General features: G+C 36.5%; 1 protein-coding gene across 8 annotated transcripts in view; it reads left to right on the top strand.

Annotated features, from left to right (window-relative positions):
• dock10 (dedicator of cytokinesis 10) overlaps positions 1 to 16,973 on the top strand; it is a 150,763-nt gene that overhangs the window by 53,815 nt on the left and 79,975 nt on the right. For 5 of the 8 annotated variants that reach the window (XM_081369840.1, XM_081369837.1, XM_081369836.1 and 2 more), the window contains exon 2: positions 14,430 to 14,549. In XM_081369840.1, the coding sequence (XP_081225966.1) occupies positions 14,430 to 14,549 (120 nt within the window). Of the gene's footprint in view, positions 1 to 1,710; positions 1,881 to 14,429; positions 14,550 to 16,973 lie in introns of those variants that run through there. The other 3 variants (XM_081369842.1, XM_081369839.1, XM_081369838.1) reach the window with 2 other exon arrangements.

The following is a 16,973-nucleotide window of genomic DNA, read 5'->3' as shown; positions in this document are numbered from 1 at the left end:
GGAAGTGAGAGACTGTAAGATTTAAATGCTTATATCTCCTAAATGCAAATTTTGTCATTGTTTTGAAACACACCAGCTTATTCATAACCTTAAGGCTAACATATTCATACTAAAAGCTAAAAAACTTACATTTTGATGTCTTTAAACATTACCATTGCACTGATGTTCAGACAGAGAATAGGGAGGTTGAGAACAATTGTTTCTTTTTCCAGATTGATATTTGTGAGATTGAGTGTGATTTGATGTTTGACTCTATGACTGCACAGACTGCCTTCTTATCTCTCTTTTTCTCCTGTCAGGTTTTATCAACCAATAGTGGTCAATATTAATGCATTTATTAAAATGAAACGGTTTATTATTTTATGATACAAGACACACTGAATTTGTGGGAAGTGAATGGGCATTTATCTAAAAAAATATATTTACTCAACATTCAAAATGATGTTGAAAACATAAAATGTGCATTTTACACTGAAGCACTTTAAATACATTTTGAAACAAAAGGTATAACTAAAAGCTGTAGCTACAACTCATGTTAATCAGACGAGCGGGCAGGGTAACTCCTTGATGCCTATAATCTCTTATCTATTCTTTTTTAATAGAGTGTTGCGGACGGTTATGACGTATATTTTTGTAGGCCAGCCCGGATGTTATCATAACCCTGGTTCTCTTGATAAAAACCCAATAGGGGTTTTTTGCATTGGCTTTTCCAATCTTGCAGAAAACATTTAAGAATTTTGAAGCCTAAGTACAATCATCAAAAGTAAAAAAGCAAATTGTAGGCAAAAAACAAAATATGCATAAACTTCCGACAACTTTTTTCCCTGAAAGTTGGAGTTATGATAATAAGCAAGAGCTCGATTGTAAACACAACGAGGATGTGAAAGTGGACAAGTGAGTAGGTTTACCTGTTTGGCTGATAAAGTTTAAATGTCCCCGACAACCTCTATTCCTTTCAGCCACTTGTGAGCAACCACCTTTTTTAACACAAGTAAAAGCTTTTAAAAAACAACAAGGGTATTACTTATGTATTTTATTTTGTAGAATGAGACGTGGAAATATCTTGAGCTTGTGTTCACCACGGATCTTATTCCAGGCATTTAACTAAAAACCCATTCATTGACTTCGGGACAATAGAGCCAGAAGCGCTAAAATGTTTCTGGATCTTTACAACTTTATTGGCCTGGCTGATACACAGAATCAGTCTCTCCCCACTGTGCACACTTGGACAGCTTTCATTACACTGAATGACTGGTCTGGAATAGTATTACTACTTCAGTCTACTTGCTGATATATAACAATAAATTTGGATTGATAAAAACACTGACAGTGTAAGCGAGCCAAAACGTGGATGTTTACATGCATGTTTGATGTATGTATTCATTCGTATGACTGCACTGACAGAACAGGATGTGAACAAAACATGAACATTGTGAACAAAACATTGTCTTTTTATTAGAGCAGCTTTACAGCAGAATTGAATCTGTTTGCATCATTGATCATTACTTTCCTGTTTATTACTGTGAAGCTTCTTTAAAGCAATTAGTATTTAATAAAGTGATATGTAAATAAATGTGACTTGACGTGTATATGAACATGTTTTCTTCCATCATTTCTGTCACTCTCGCTCTCCATCTGTCTCTGGTGGTGAAGTCACATGTAGGTCTGCTTCCCCCTGACCACGTGCTCTAACAGGTTTCACTTGCTCAGGAAAGTTCTGCTTCTCTCGCAAAGGTCGACTTTCTGTGGCATCCGCATACAGTCTGCTTATCAGTGTGTGTGTGAATACATGCAGAATTATGAGCTTCAGGAGTAAAATCACATTTCGGAAGAAGATAAAAAGCAGACGGGTGCGGGCAGACTGCAGTCGAGTGAGCTGTGTATGTATTTCATCATTCTTAATTTCATATTTCAACTCTGCTTTATTTTCACTTTGGCAGTGCGCTCGCATCAGTCAAGGGATCTTGGTCAATCTGGGATAATTTCATGTTTTACCTTAATCGCAGTACCTGTACTGTACATGTGTCCGTTGATTTCACTGCTTTCTGGCTGTTTTTTTTTTGTTTTTGTTTTTTTCAATGTCTGTCCTCTGGCAGTGCCCTTTATTTGTTTCATAAAACATGCGAATACAGTTGGTTCTTCTTTGAGTCAGTGTTTGAATTGAACTGATGATGATAACTGGTCAATTATTTATGAACATCTGTTCAGTACTGTTGGCAGGTGTTGGTACACACAGCCTGATTGTTTCACTAACGTACATGCCCTTGACTGATGGACAATAATGTTTGTTGCCATGGAGAAAGACTTTCCTGTGTGTTACGGATAGCTGTGACTGTTTCTTGATCTCCACACCCTGGCTGGTGATGTTGATAATGACTCTTCTGCCCACTGTGAGATTATTTTGGTGGATATTCTTTACTTGTTCTTAAGCAACCACTAGACACTGTGCAAACATATCTTACTAATTTGCTAATTCATTTATTCTTATGAATTCTGTTAACAGTGGCGCAATCTAAATATAGATATAAACCAAAACCAAAACCAAAATATAACCATGAGTCTCGAGTTCCGGGGTTCAATCCTGTGGATGCAGTTGTTGAAAAATAAATCAATTTAAAAATAAATGTTCTGTTGTATTGCTGTTCAAGACAGTTTTCATTAATTAGGGTATTAGTGGATTCTAAAATATCTACCAAATGACTAGACAAAGCAACATTCCTGATTTTTTTATTTATTAATTATTTAATTAATTAATACAAATTTTGAGAGGAGGGTCTGTAGATGTAGTCTGTAGGGAGAGCGGGGCACAGCCTAACACTTTTTGACTTTCTCAGTTTGTGTAAATCCACTTAGGGTTCACAGTATTTATTTATTAATTTCACACATGTCTAGTACAATTATGTGGTTTTGTTTCAAAATACAGTGTGATTTTTTTTTTATTGCTTTACCCCGAAAGAATGGAAGTGAAATGTGACAACATGCCTCATAGTACATTGTAACATGACCATATGACAGATTAAAATGTTATCTGATCTAATAAAAACAAAATATACAAGACCAACTAAAACATTTTGTCAATAAAATGTAATTATGAATTTTTTCATATAAAATAATGGCATTTTAAGTTTTTGAATTTGACAGCAAATGCACAGCAAAACACAGCTATACAGAATATTTCAAAACATAAAAATAATTAATAATTTCTGAACATAGACTCAATAGGGTCTAAAGTTTCTCAATATAATTCATAAAAGTATATAGAATAGAATAACATAGTTATATTACAACATGCCCCGCCTGCACAACTGGGATTTAAACCCGGCTAGTGTCTTCTGCTGGTTAGATCAACATTAAAGAACTATCTCAGATATAAGATTACAATAATGTTTTACATAAAGTTATATGTAAAACAGAGATGGAAATTAACTTAAATGTACTTTAGCTATGGTTAAATAAATGTTCACTGAAATCTTCCAGAGATTTTTTTAGTATTATTATTTTGGTGCAATTTTATCTCTAGTGTTGAAATGGCAGCTAGTAAATACACTAAGATTTATCATGCTGGCATTTGTGGAAAGTTTTAAAGCATGTGTGCTGCAACTAGCCCCGCGTTAGTTTGTGCCTCTCTCGCAATGCCAAATGCTGTGTGAATTGGCTCCTAGGAAAGGTTTGAAAATGTAAGTTTTATATAATGTGATGAGTAAAATATTGTCGGTTCATGGACAATTTGAGGATTACAACTCTGTTCTTTAGTCATTGACTGTAGACTGTCGTCGTACTCCGTGTTGAAGTTATTTTAATTTGCAACCCACTTTGGGTTAATTGAATGATTTTAACCCAGCTACTGTATATTAGGAGTGGGTGATATGATCTTATTTCACAATAAAATAAATTGTATTTCATGATACAAACAATAGGACAAATAGAATAGAACAAATATATAAATTAAATAAAAAATAAATAAATAAAAAACTTTATCTTCACTGAATGAATTAAATATAAATTGATCCTTATTAAAGATACAGAAGAGCAGTGAGTTATTTAGTCTTTTGTTGTTTGATTAACATTACTGTAACAGACAGCAGATTTATTAGGCTGCTATTGCTGTAAAACCTGATGAACGGATATACTGACACACATCCGATTTTATCCCAGATGTTTACTTTCACTTAAGAAGAATGAATATGAATTCGCCACATATTTGTTTTCATACAAATAAAATAGAATTCTGTATCAAAAATTATAAGGAAACACCAGTACTTTGTTTAGGCTTGGTTTGGGAATTACAAACCTGCGTACATATATTCAAACGCACATAACTATAGAACCAATTCTTAATGCGCATGTGAACGCCATCAGCGTTTCTCACAGGTTCGCGTTTAAAGTCTGTGTAGAGAGAATTGTGTCGTCTTAGTGGCCCCTAATTTAATAACAAATGATTGTTGCGACGGAAGCGAATCAATCATAACTAACCTTAGCTGGAAAATAACTTTACTAAAGAACCGCTATAAAGCCAAAACAATCTCTGTTACCATAAATTATAGGTTTATCTCTGTAAAGCTGCTTTGAAACAATCTACATTGTTAAAAGCGCTATATAAATGAAGATGACTTGACTTGACTTGACATGATTGGGTATTTTAATATAATTGTGTGTGCATGTTTGACCATTCAAGCTCAATAAGCTGAGAAAGAGAACTGAGTTCAGGATCACATGCTGTCTGAGAGGTGGCTTTATTAGTGTGCGGTTTGGTTGAGTCAGTCAGTGCGAGTACCGTATCGAGTCATTTTTTCATGGGTTAATGCACTTAAAATCTCATTTAAACATCATGCACATCATTCTTTCTGTTAACTCATTCATGCATGTTTCCTCATGACTCTAATGTGTCAATGACTTATACTGTGCTTTATATAAATGATATAACAAAATCTCTAATGATAGAAACGTACTATTGTCATACAGTACAGCCCAGTATAGTAATTTCTAAACAATAGATGAGTTAAGAAACAACTGTTGATGAAGTAAAAATACAAATAAATCAATTAAATATGTTATATGTTATATTGCAGTCAAAAAATACAGGACAATTCGTAATTAGGGCATTAGTGACTTCTACATTATCTACCAAAAGACAAGACGGTACAAAATTGTCCTGAATTTTTTTTTTTTTTTTTTTGTTTTTGGTAAGGAAGGTCTATAGATGGTATATGTCAAATTGTGTGTGAAGTGGCTCCTAGGCCAGGTTTTAAAATGTAGGTTTTGTATATAATTCAAGATGTGACGACTACAATTTAGTTATTTGCACATGTGTTTGATTACATTTTCAGCGTTGGCAGCATGTTCTTAGATTTCTCTTGTTAAAGCTTATTTAGTTGCTGAATGCACTAAGATTAGTGTGATGTCTGCAACACAGGAAACTGTTGTCACAGTATTGTGGTTTATTTAGGAAAATGACTAATATCTCCTTTAAGGTGATGATACACAGGGCAACTTTTTTGAACAATGTTGCCGAGCAATGACAAACATACTGTTTTTTTTTACACAGATGATATTTGACTGGCTTTTATATGTTTCTCATTTTAAACTGTACTTTCTGTATAATTAGAGCAGGATAGAGTATAGAATTGGCTAGGGACAGTAGTACTTTTTGGTTTTGGTTTTCTACAGATTATGTAAGACTAGTACATTGACTAATACAAACCTTAGTAAATCACCTTGCGTGATTCATTTAAATACTCTCCTCCCATAAATTTTGCGTCTGAAAGGGAAACTTAAAATATTGTTTAATTTTCTATGTCTGATGCATGAGGATGTGGGGGTGAAACACATGCATCAGTAAAAAGGAAAATTAAACTTATAATCAACTATATTTATATACAAATAATGATTTGCATTGCTTTATGTCTGGCCCTCAAGATCCACTGTCCTGCAGAGTTTATCTCCAACCTTAAACAAACTCACCTGCCTTTAGCTTTCTAATAACCCTGAAGACCTTGATTCGTTTGTTCAGGTGTGTTTTATCAGGATTGGAGCTAAACTCTTTCAACTCTTTCTTAAAAATTTCAAGGGCAAGAGTTGCCCACCCTTGCTTTGTGGGATTGTAGTTGATTCCTTCATTAACGATATTTAAAAAAAAGTTTGTACCATTGTGTATTTATTTTCAAATATTTATTTGCTTCGAATAAAATGTTGTGATTTATCTGAGAGCTGGTTGGTTTACTTCATGTTTTTTTTATTTAAATGGGTCAAAAATTGATAAATCAAAATTTCCTTATCTTTTGACATATAAGACATTTTAATCCGATTTGTTCATATAGTAGGAAGTAAATACGAGCAACAAAACGATTGAGATGCCACTGAGGACAACAAAAAAAGTATGTGCATTGCCTTCCATGTGATCCTATTAGGAAAGCTTGGATGAACTTTATTTTTAACTAAGTACTAGATTGCATCAGTAAGACACTGTTCATTGTTCACTTCATTTTACGGCATAATTCTGAGTAACAATGTTTTTACCGTGTGTCACTATTGTTTGGTCTGTTATATATAGTTTAGTATGTGGTGGCCCAGTAGTGCACAACTCAATGAAATTTAAAAAGCAAACTTAAGTTCAGAACACAATGAAACTAATCCACAACACAACAGAAAATGTACAACACAATGGAAATGAGCCACAACACAAATGGAAAATTAAGCCACAACACAACGAAATGAATCCACAACACAACGGAAATGAGCCACAACACAACGGAAAATGTACAACACAACAAAATAAAGCCGCAACACAACGGAAATGCTCCCGACCACTAGAGGGCTCTCGGAGCGCGATAAAGTTAGTCTTCCATGCCACTGTTCTATAGAGTCGGCAGTCTTAATATATCAACACCACGATTAGTTTTAACAGTATGTAGTTAACCAAAATTGTATATCGAAATGTATTAATTCAAAATCACCTACGTGCATTATAGCTGCATGATTCCTAAGGGAACGTCTGCCAATTCATTCAAGTTGTTAAAACATATAATTTGTATTAATTAAAATTACTTTTAACATTCAAAAACAGACACGATCATAATCCAAAGCTTGGTTGTATTGGTAGTAGACTGGCTTACTACAGGTGACTTTTGTCCAATACCTCCCTTCATGTATTTACAGTAAACAATTATTTTTTAGGACATTTCTGTAATAGTTTATTTTTTATTTTTTTTTATCATGTTTCAAAGATTGTAATTCCTATTAACCAGATTGACTTACAATGGGTGAAATTGTGACAATAGCTCCCTGTATGCCCAGTACAGTATTTGTTTTTTGTTTTTATCAAAACATTAGGCCTTCTGTAATTCATCTAAAAAAAATTTTTTACATGTCCCAAAGCTTGTGGTAGGTTCCTAGTGACCAGACCGACTTATTACAGGTGAAATTGTGCCAATACCTTCCTGTGATTCTGCAATTCACCAAATGGTTTTATTTTTATTTATCAAATTATATTATAATAAATTATACGTTTTAACCACTTGGTGGAATTGCCAGACGTTCCCTTAGGGATCATGCGCTGTGGTAGCCATTCAAAGCATTCTCGAGTACATACACAGCTATAATTCATGTAGGTGATTTTGAAGTAATATTTTATGTCGATATACAATGGTTACATACTGTTAAAATGAATTGTGGTGTTGATATATTAAGACTGCCGACTCTATAGAACAATGGCAAGGAAAACTAACTTTACCGCGCTCTGAGCGCCCTCTAGTGGCCGGGAGCATTTCCGTTGTGTTGCGGCTTTATTTTGTTGTGTTGTACATTTTCCGTTGTGTTGTGGCTCATTTCCGTTGTGTTGTGGCTGAATTTCCTTGTGTTGTGAACTTTTTTAAATTCGTTGTGTTGTGCACTGGGCCACCGTAACTTATACTTTAGTTTCAGTTTATTGAAAATGTTAAACAATGAATATAAGATAAACAGTGCGACAAACGATGGTACATTCATTTAGAATTTATTAAATTAAAAATACCAGCCTGAAACATTATCACAAGACAATGAACAGACAAAGACTGAGGGTTTAAATGCACAAGATGACAATTGGCTAAATGAAGCACAGGTGTAGGTAATTGGTTGACATGGTAACAAACAAGGGTTTTCAATGGATGATTACAATGGAGACAAGGGAACAGGAACTAAATACACAGGAGCTGAACATAGGAACGACAAGACAAAAGAAATATCAAAGTATAGCTTTATTCGGACGGGACTAGTTTAACATGGACAGGTGGTGTAAAGTAATAATTACCAGAGCTTCTCTGTGATTTTAGTCGCATCCGAATGTGCCATCTCAGTGATCATTACGGACAATATCAGTAAAGATTACGACGACTTTTACCTTCAGTAAAAAGGTCTGGAAAAATGACCTCAGGTAATACTAATCCCGTGCGAATAGACCCGCTGTAAATATGTTCGTAAATATTTTGTCATTTCCTGTTTAAAAGTAGTTTTCCGCAGGTTTTCTAGTATGGAGACGCTTGAAAAAGCATTCAGTTACGTTCTAGACGCTGGGACGAGTATGTGGCAAAACTTGAGTGTTTTACACACACCATTCAGATCAGAAAGAAGATTGAAAGCACTTGTTAGATGCACGAAACATCTTTTAGCGTTAGGTAAGTGCCTATTACCAACACAATCCAATCTGAAGTTAATTAATACATCGTTTGACCGGACATACCTGTTTTATATAAATATAGGTTATATGTGTTTGCGCACGTGATATCAGGAAGCAGCGTAATACACACATGACGACATGACGAGTTAATCCTCCCTCGTCTGCTAGTTTTACTGAGATGTCTTATCCCGTGCGAATTGGCCATTACTATTACAGACGTCCTGTGGTAAAATTACATTACACCATCTACCCTTGTAAAGCTAATCCCGTCTAAATAGGGCTTTAAAGACCTTGAAACAGAGACACAGGGAACCGTGACAATATACAATCCATAGCCTACCTCACAAATACAAATGGAAGAAATGTAAATAAAGTATAGCCTATTGCTTCTAAATTAGGATGTTCCTCGTTTAAAAATCTCGCTAACATAAGTGGACCTCAAAGAACATTATACAATTTTGAAAAAATACAGTTAATGACCCCTTTAAAATCTTTTTTTAACCCCTCATGCTGGGTTGAGACTGTTGGGTATGGAAGCTGGGTAGATTTAACCTAATTTGGTTTGATAATCATTCATAATCAGTAACCTAGTGGTGCTGGGTTGGAAATGTGGACATGAAAGATAGCATGCACGTGTGTTTTTTAACCCCATTCGGTCACATAACTGTTTTGGATGAGAACTGAACTGAGCTGATGACGACATCACTGTTTTCTGCAGAGCTGTTTCATAAATAAAATTAACTAATTAAATAATAAGATAAGGCAGCAGACATTATTTTTAATATCACCCAAGAATTGGATGAAATTTCACCCGATGCGCCCAAGTTTATAATGGGGGGCTTTAATATCTGTACCCTCAAAAAAAAAAACTCTGTCTACCTATTCACAGTATGTCACCTGTCCAACACGAAAAAAAATAAAATCATCGACTTATGCTACGGCTCCATCCCCAAGGCATACTCATCCAGCCCCCCTAGGTGGCTCATATCACAACACAGTCCTTCTAAGACCCACTTATAAACAGGTTTTGAAAAGGGTTAAGCCTATGGAAAAGCAGATCCAGGTGTGGGATGAGGACAGTGTAGAGATGTTGAAAGGATGCCTGGAGTGTACATCCTGGACCATCTTAGAGAACTCTTCAGCTGACTTGCACGAAGAGACAGAGGCTATCTCGGGCTACATAGACTTCTGTGTGAGTTCGGTCATTCCAACTAAGACCATCAAGGTGTACCCAAACAATAAACCATGGGTGACGAAAGAACTAAAGGACATACTAAATGAGAAAAAGAGAGTCTTCATTTCAGGAAGCTTACAGAACAGAAAAGTCATTCAAATCATTAAAACACACATCATGAACTCCTGTAGACATGCTCTTGATCCTCTACAATTTGCCTACAGATTTGGGAGGGGGACGGACGATGCCATTGTAGTGCTTTTAAATTATCTGTATACACACCTGGAGGGTTGTAAAACGCATGCTCGCATTTTACACGTGCAAGACTTTTCATCAGCATTCAATACAATCCACCCACAAATTTGAGCAAACAGACTAAGAGACAATTTCCAGCTAAATTCAACACTAATGAAATCGATCTTGGACTTCCTGAGTGGGCGGCCACAAAGAGTAAGGGTGGGGAACACATTATCTGGGGTCCACTTCACTTCAATTGGGACACCACAAGGTAGAGTCTTGTCACCACTACTATACACTGACTGTTGTCGCAGTAGTTACCCTGGACGTCATATAATTAAATTTGCAGATGATACTGCTGTGATTAGTTTACTGGAGTGAAATGAAACTGAACATGGTCCAGTGTTGCATGAATTTGCTGACTGGTGTGAAGCCTTCCAGTTGCATTTGAATACATCCAAGACCAAAGAGTTGGTCTTTGATTTTAGACATGGGGCTCCCTCACCCACTCCGACTCTGATAAAAGGAGAGGAGATAGAGATGGTGACGGAGTACAAATATCTTGGTCTTATCATTGACCATAAATTATCCTGGGATCAGTGTGCTGATGCCGTTTTTAAAAAGGGCCAACGACGTTTGTATTTTCTTAGAAAACTTAATTATTTTAATGTTGACAACACAATTTTGATTCTTTTTATATAAGTCTTTTATTGAGAGTATTTTCTCTTACTGTATTGTATGCTGGTATAGACATTCAAAAACCACCCATAGGAACAAATTGGGGAAGACTGTTAAAACCTGTTGAAAAATCATTGGTAACCAACAGGTAGACCTGTACCAACTATATCTGACCAGATTGGTACAGAAGGCAGACAAGGTTTGCATGGATACAACCCATCCACTTTCAGTGGAGTTTAAAGGAGAACTCCAGTCAATTTTAACATTGAGCTAATTTTTTTGTAAATTTGGAGTGCTGTCAGTACAGAGAACAACGACAAAAATCGGTGTTGCCTACACCGTGTTATCCTCTTTTTAAAATTTGCACCCTGTTGACTTTAATGGGGCAAGTTTTAAACCTGCTTTTAGCCTCTTAAAGGTGAACTAAGTAACTTTTTTTACCTTAACTGAACAGCTTCGGAGTCATTGGAATGGTTATATTACTTATTTCGGGTTGAATGGTGGTCGTTTCGCACCCCCCTGGTGCCCGTGAGCGGAAAATACGCACTTGCAACTTTGAGCCGGCGGGCCGCCGGCCGCCGCGTCAGGAAGACTCGCGTGATATCAGGTCTCGCGATGTAAACAATTGCTTTACGGCCAAAAGAAATCTGCTAAAATGCTGTCATTATTGCGCTCCCTCACGCTGTCCGAACCCGAATGAAGAAGACGTTTTAAAGAATGTCCCATCTGCTTTGATGTCGTTGATCTACTAGCCTCTGGTGTCTGAGAATCACCAACGAGTTTTTACAACAGTGTTGTCAAATATCTATTCCGAAGCTGTGGGGGGAGCTCTAGAGAGAAACCTGCGAGCAAAAAGCGAGAATACAGCGAAGAAATCCCGAAGCTACTGAGTGCTGCTTTAACATCCTTGATGTGTCATTACAAGTGCACAGCTAATGTGAGTGATTCTTTCAGAGTGATCACGGGTGAATCTGACTGCAGTAGATGTGAAAGATATTAATAAAAATGATGTTATTTCAGCCAGCGCACATACCTGTATTTTCTTCCTGTTTTCGGTCGAAGTCCATAGTAATCGATTGTCGAGTTCACGCGCGTGATCATAGGTAACTAAACCTATGCGTGTGAACTCGACAATCGATTACTATGGACTTATATGATTAACAGATTTAATTTAGGCCTTTATGCCTCATATATTAAGCACAATATACTCTCACCGTCCACTTTATTAGCTACACTATGCTAGTATCCGGTTGGACCCCCTTTTGCCTTCAGAAGCACGCGCGTGATCATAGGTAACTAAACCTATGCATGTGAACTCGACAATCGATTACTATGGACTTCGACCGAAAACAGGATGTAAATACAGGTATGTGCGCTGGCTGAAATAACATCACTTTTATTCATATCTTTCACATCTACTGCAGCCAGATTCACCCGTGATCACTCTGAAGGAATCACTCACATTAGCTGTGCACTTGTAATGACACATCAAGGATGTTAAGAGGCTAAAAGCAGGTTTAAAACTTGCCCCATTGAAGTCAACAGGGTGCAAATTTTAATAAGAGGATAACACGGTGTAGGCAACACCGATTTTTGTCGTTGTTCTCTGTATTGACAGCACTCCAAATTTACAAAAAAATGAGCTCAATGTTAAAATTGACCGGAGTTCTCCTTTAAGCCTCTCCCTTCTGGTCGTAGATACCCTAAGGTGAGAACTAACCGAGCAAAAAAATCATTCATTCCCATGGCAATAACCCAATCAAATAAGGTGTGGGGAGGGGTATGACTGGAGAATATATGTGAAGTAATGTGAAGTATTTATTTATGACATTGTGCATGTGTATATTAATGTTTGTGTTGTGGATTATGTGACAATATGCCTGTACTGTACAACAGCAGGGTACCTCTGCCAGTGTGATTATTATTATTATTATTTTTTTATTCATTTGCAAAGTTATAAAAGCATTTTATCAAAAGGCTGCAACATAAAATGTGGGAAAAATTTTGAAATTTCTGAATGCTTAGTATTATAATGTCTCAGATTATAAAACACACAACACTTTGATAAGAAGATACATCTATAGTATACACCTAAATTATTTCACAGGTATTAACATATCCGTCACATAACTACAAATTACATCTGATTAATGTCCGAACCAGATTCCATAAAACAGTCCAATCTTTACATTCCAAACACCCTTTTAAACGTAACGTAGCATCTTCAGACCAGTCTTTCATCTAGATTAACTGTGCCTTCTCATGTTTCAGAACAGTTTTATATGCAGGGACAAGTAATACCATATTATGATCTGAAGTTCCCAAAGGTGGTTTATCAAATGACTTATAAGCTCCTTTAATCGATCCATAGCACAAATCCAGAATTGCATCCTTATGTGTTGGGCAAGTTTTCTCCAATGATTTCTCCCATTTCTCCAATGTGCAATTATTAAAATCTCCCAAAATAAAACAGGGTGCGTCAGGAGATGCAGATTGCAGTTCATGATCAACGCGTTCAATCTCCCTAACCACATTATCCTCATTTGTTCAGGGATGGATGTAAACAACCATGACAAACAGCTGAGGAAAGTCCAGGGGCAAGTACTGAGGCCTTAATGCCACAGACAGTAACTCCATGTCTTTTGTGCACACTCTCTCCTTAACGGACACCGATTTGCACCAGTTCTCTCTAATATAAAACATACCCCACCTCCTTGCGCTTTACCGGTTCCATGCGAATAGGCACTCCGAAGTCATCCAGTCGTAGGCTTGAATCTGAATCCCCTTCGGAGAACCAAGTCTCCGTGAACGCCATCACGCAAACGTTCCTGTAATCAGGCTGGAATTTCACCATAGCTTGAAGCTCATCTGTCTAGAGACTGCACATTTGCCAACATAATTGTAGGAAGAGGAATTTTAGAAAGACTTAGATTTTTCAGTCTCTAACGAACACCTCCTTTTCGTCCTCTCTTCCGAATTTTAAACGTTGAATCCTTTTGTCCAGAGCTATTTTGTTTTTGCTTGAAAGGCGAAAAACTTCCCAAATCAGGATAGCCACATTCCACAGGTTGCTTCACGCTGCTGGGCTTATGCCACTGTAAAAGAAACTCCCGGGAGTTTTGAATTCTTGCCGACTCCTGAGGTGATTCGAACAAACACAGACTCAGGTGGATCATAGTCAATAAAACAATTACCCCAATTTTCTCCATTTAGCCTACTCCTAAGTTCTTTAGGAAAGTATAGGACAAATCTCCACGTCCAACAGTGTTGAGAAAAAAAATAAAATAAAATAAAAAAAGGAAACAACAAACAAAGCTGTAGCTGCAAGTCGCCGTGTGCGCATGCGCCTTCACTTCATAGAAGTGTATGTAGCCTTCAGAGTCAGAGACCTCTAGCTCCCTCCAATTTATTTTCATCTGGTACTTTTTTACTTTTGATCATTGGCTGCACTGTTGTCAGGACTATCTTAGTAGCCATCCGATGCAAAGGGACTGATAACTCCTAGGTTCAGACACATGGTTCAGCCCCCATCTAGAAAAGCTACAGTAATTAAATGCCGGTTGCTCTACAATTTACACTCTAATCATTAAAGATGATGCAAGAGAAAAACACTACCTCTCAGCACAACGAGCAACTGTTTTTGCATTCTAACACTGTTGCTGATGAGATGGTTTTATTTGTGTCTCTCAGCAGGAGAAGCCCAAAGTGATTGACCCCCTGGACTATGAAGCTGTGATTTCAGAGCTTGAAGCTGAGTTCAGGGAAGATCCCCTTCAAGATCTCCTACTATTCCCAGACCTTGACTTCACTGTGAGTACTTTGTTCTCTATTTGTGTGTGTGTTTTTGCAAGTGAAATGTGTACTTATCTCTGGTGTTCATTCAGTTTCACATCTCATTAAGATGTGTGTTTTGGACATTTTTAAAAAGTGTGTGCTCTGAAAAGGCTCTATTTTTTGAGTCATATTTTACAAAAAGACAAAGTAGTTGTTAAATGGCTGTGTGCATGACTGTCTGTTTGTGTGTTGACACTTCTCCCTGTACACTGCACTGAAAACAGCCAAGAAGAGGCCTGTTCTGACCACATCCTCTTTCACACACAGATCTGGGTTTACATGGCACAAATATAAACACTGCTTGCACACATATGCTCAATGAGCACACACAAACATATGACACCTCATATTGGCAATGGCCTATTGTGTTCATGTTAAAAGGAGAACTCGAAAGCAGAAATACAGCAATGCAGGCCAACAAATCTAAATCAGCAATCAAGGTGAGTAATCCAGAGAAACTGGCAATAGGGCAGCATTAGGGAAAGTACACTGAGCAAAGTGAATATATCATATATATTAACGCTAATGGATTGCAGATGCAACATATCAAGAGTCCATGTCAGAATGCAGGTGACTAAGACCTCTACTGGTGGGTGGTGGAAGTGTTAGGAGTAGATGATTTTGCTGTGGATATTACAACAAATTGTATGTATTTTTTTTATTTTATTTTTATTGATGCACGTGGTCACTATGAACTTTTGTGTGGGAAGAACTGCATAATTAAAAAAAAAAAAAAAAAAAAATTCATAAAAAAAATGCACCCAAAAAATGCTGTTTTATACAAGAAGTCACAGAAAAGAGCATGATGGGACACAACTAAATTTTAAACAGCTTAAAGAGATAGTTCACCCAAAAATAAAAGTTCTGTCATCATTTATTCATCCTCATATTGTTCCATTCCATAAATCATTGGTTAATCTTTGAAACAAAAATAAAGATATATTTTTCAATTAAATAATAAATATGAATCAAGCAGTTTAATCCAGGAGATATGAATGCTTTATATGATTAACATATTTAATTTAGGCCTTTATGCCTCATATATTAAGCACAATATACTCTCACCGTCCACTTTATTAGCTACACTATGCTAGTATCCGGTTGGACCCCCTTTTGCCTTCAGAACTGCATTAATTATTCATGGAATAGATTCAACAAGGTTCCTCAGAGATTTTGGTCGATATTGACACGATATCATCACGCAGTTGCTGCAGATTTGTCGTCTGCACATCCATGATGAGAATCTCCCATTCCAGCACATCCCAAAGCTGCTCTATTGGATTGAGATCTGGTGACTGTTGAGGCCATTTGAGTTTAGTGACTCACTGTCATGTTCAAGAAACTAGTTTGAGATGATGTGAGCTTTGTGATATGCTGCGATATCCTGCTGGAAGAGGTGATCTGAAAATATTACACTGTGGTCGTAAATGGATGGACATGGTCAGCAACAATACTCAGGAAGGCTGTGGCGTTTAAATGATGCTCAGTTGGTACTAAGGGGCCCAAGTGTGTCCCCACATTATTATCCCAGCTAACAGATGTTTGTTATAAGAACGTTCTCCAAATATTCAGTGTTCCAAAAAAATTCCAGTTTTCTTGATGTTAGAGGAACGTGTTTTAAAAGGTGTGATGTTCCTCAAATGCTCTTTCAACTTAATTTTGATAAACAATGTAACATTCCAAGAACATACAAATGTCCAGTTTCCTGAATGTTAAAGGATTAGTTCACCTCAAAATGAAAATTTCCTGATAATTTACTCAATGCTCAAAATCCTGAAATGTTTTCCTCAAAAAACTTAATTTCTTTTCCACTGAAGAAAGAAAGACATGAACATCTTGGATGGCATTGGGGTGAGTAAATTATCAGGAATTTTTTATTTTGAGGTGAACTAATCCTTTAATAAGAATATTATTAGACATTCTATTAACATTATATGTTAATAAAGTGCTGTTTGTAGAGTTGTTTAATCCTCCTCTGCTGAGATCTTGAGAGATTTCATGTCTTCTTTTCTCTTCAGTTGATTTAATTTAAGGCTGTGGCTGCAGTTCACAGCTTGTTCACTGCAGGTGTTTGAATGATTGAAAGAATGAATGTTTCAAAAACATCATAGTAACATTTAAATAACATTTTATTAACATTCAGGAAACTGGACATTTTTATGTTCTTGGAATGTTACAAATCAACATTCCTATAATGTTGAATTGTCAATCAAAATTAAGTTGAAAGAATGTTTGAGGAACATCATACCTTTTAAAACGCGTTCCTCTATTATCAAGACAACTGGAAATGTTTTATGTTCCCAAAACCAACACTGAATATTTGGAGAACATTCTTACACAGCAAAAACTCCAGTGTTAAATTAACTCTCCTGGGAGTTTCCAGACTCAAGAGTGTTTAAG

The sequence above is a fragment of the Scardinius erythrophthalmus genome (genome assembly GCF_964197995.2).
Source record: "Scardinius erythrophthalmus genome assembly, chromosome: 7".
In the NCBI taxonomy this organism is placed as follows: Eukaryota; Metazoa; Chordata; class Actinopteri; order Cypriniformes; family Leuciscidae; genus Scardinius; species Scardinius erythrophthalmus.
This window is presented reverse-complemented; position numbering and strand designations above follow the sequence as displayed.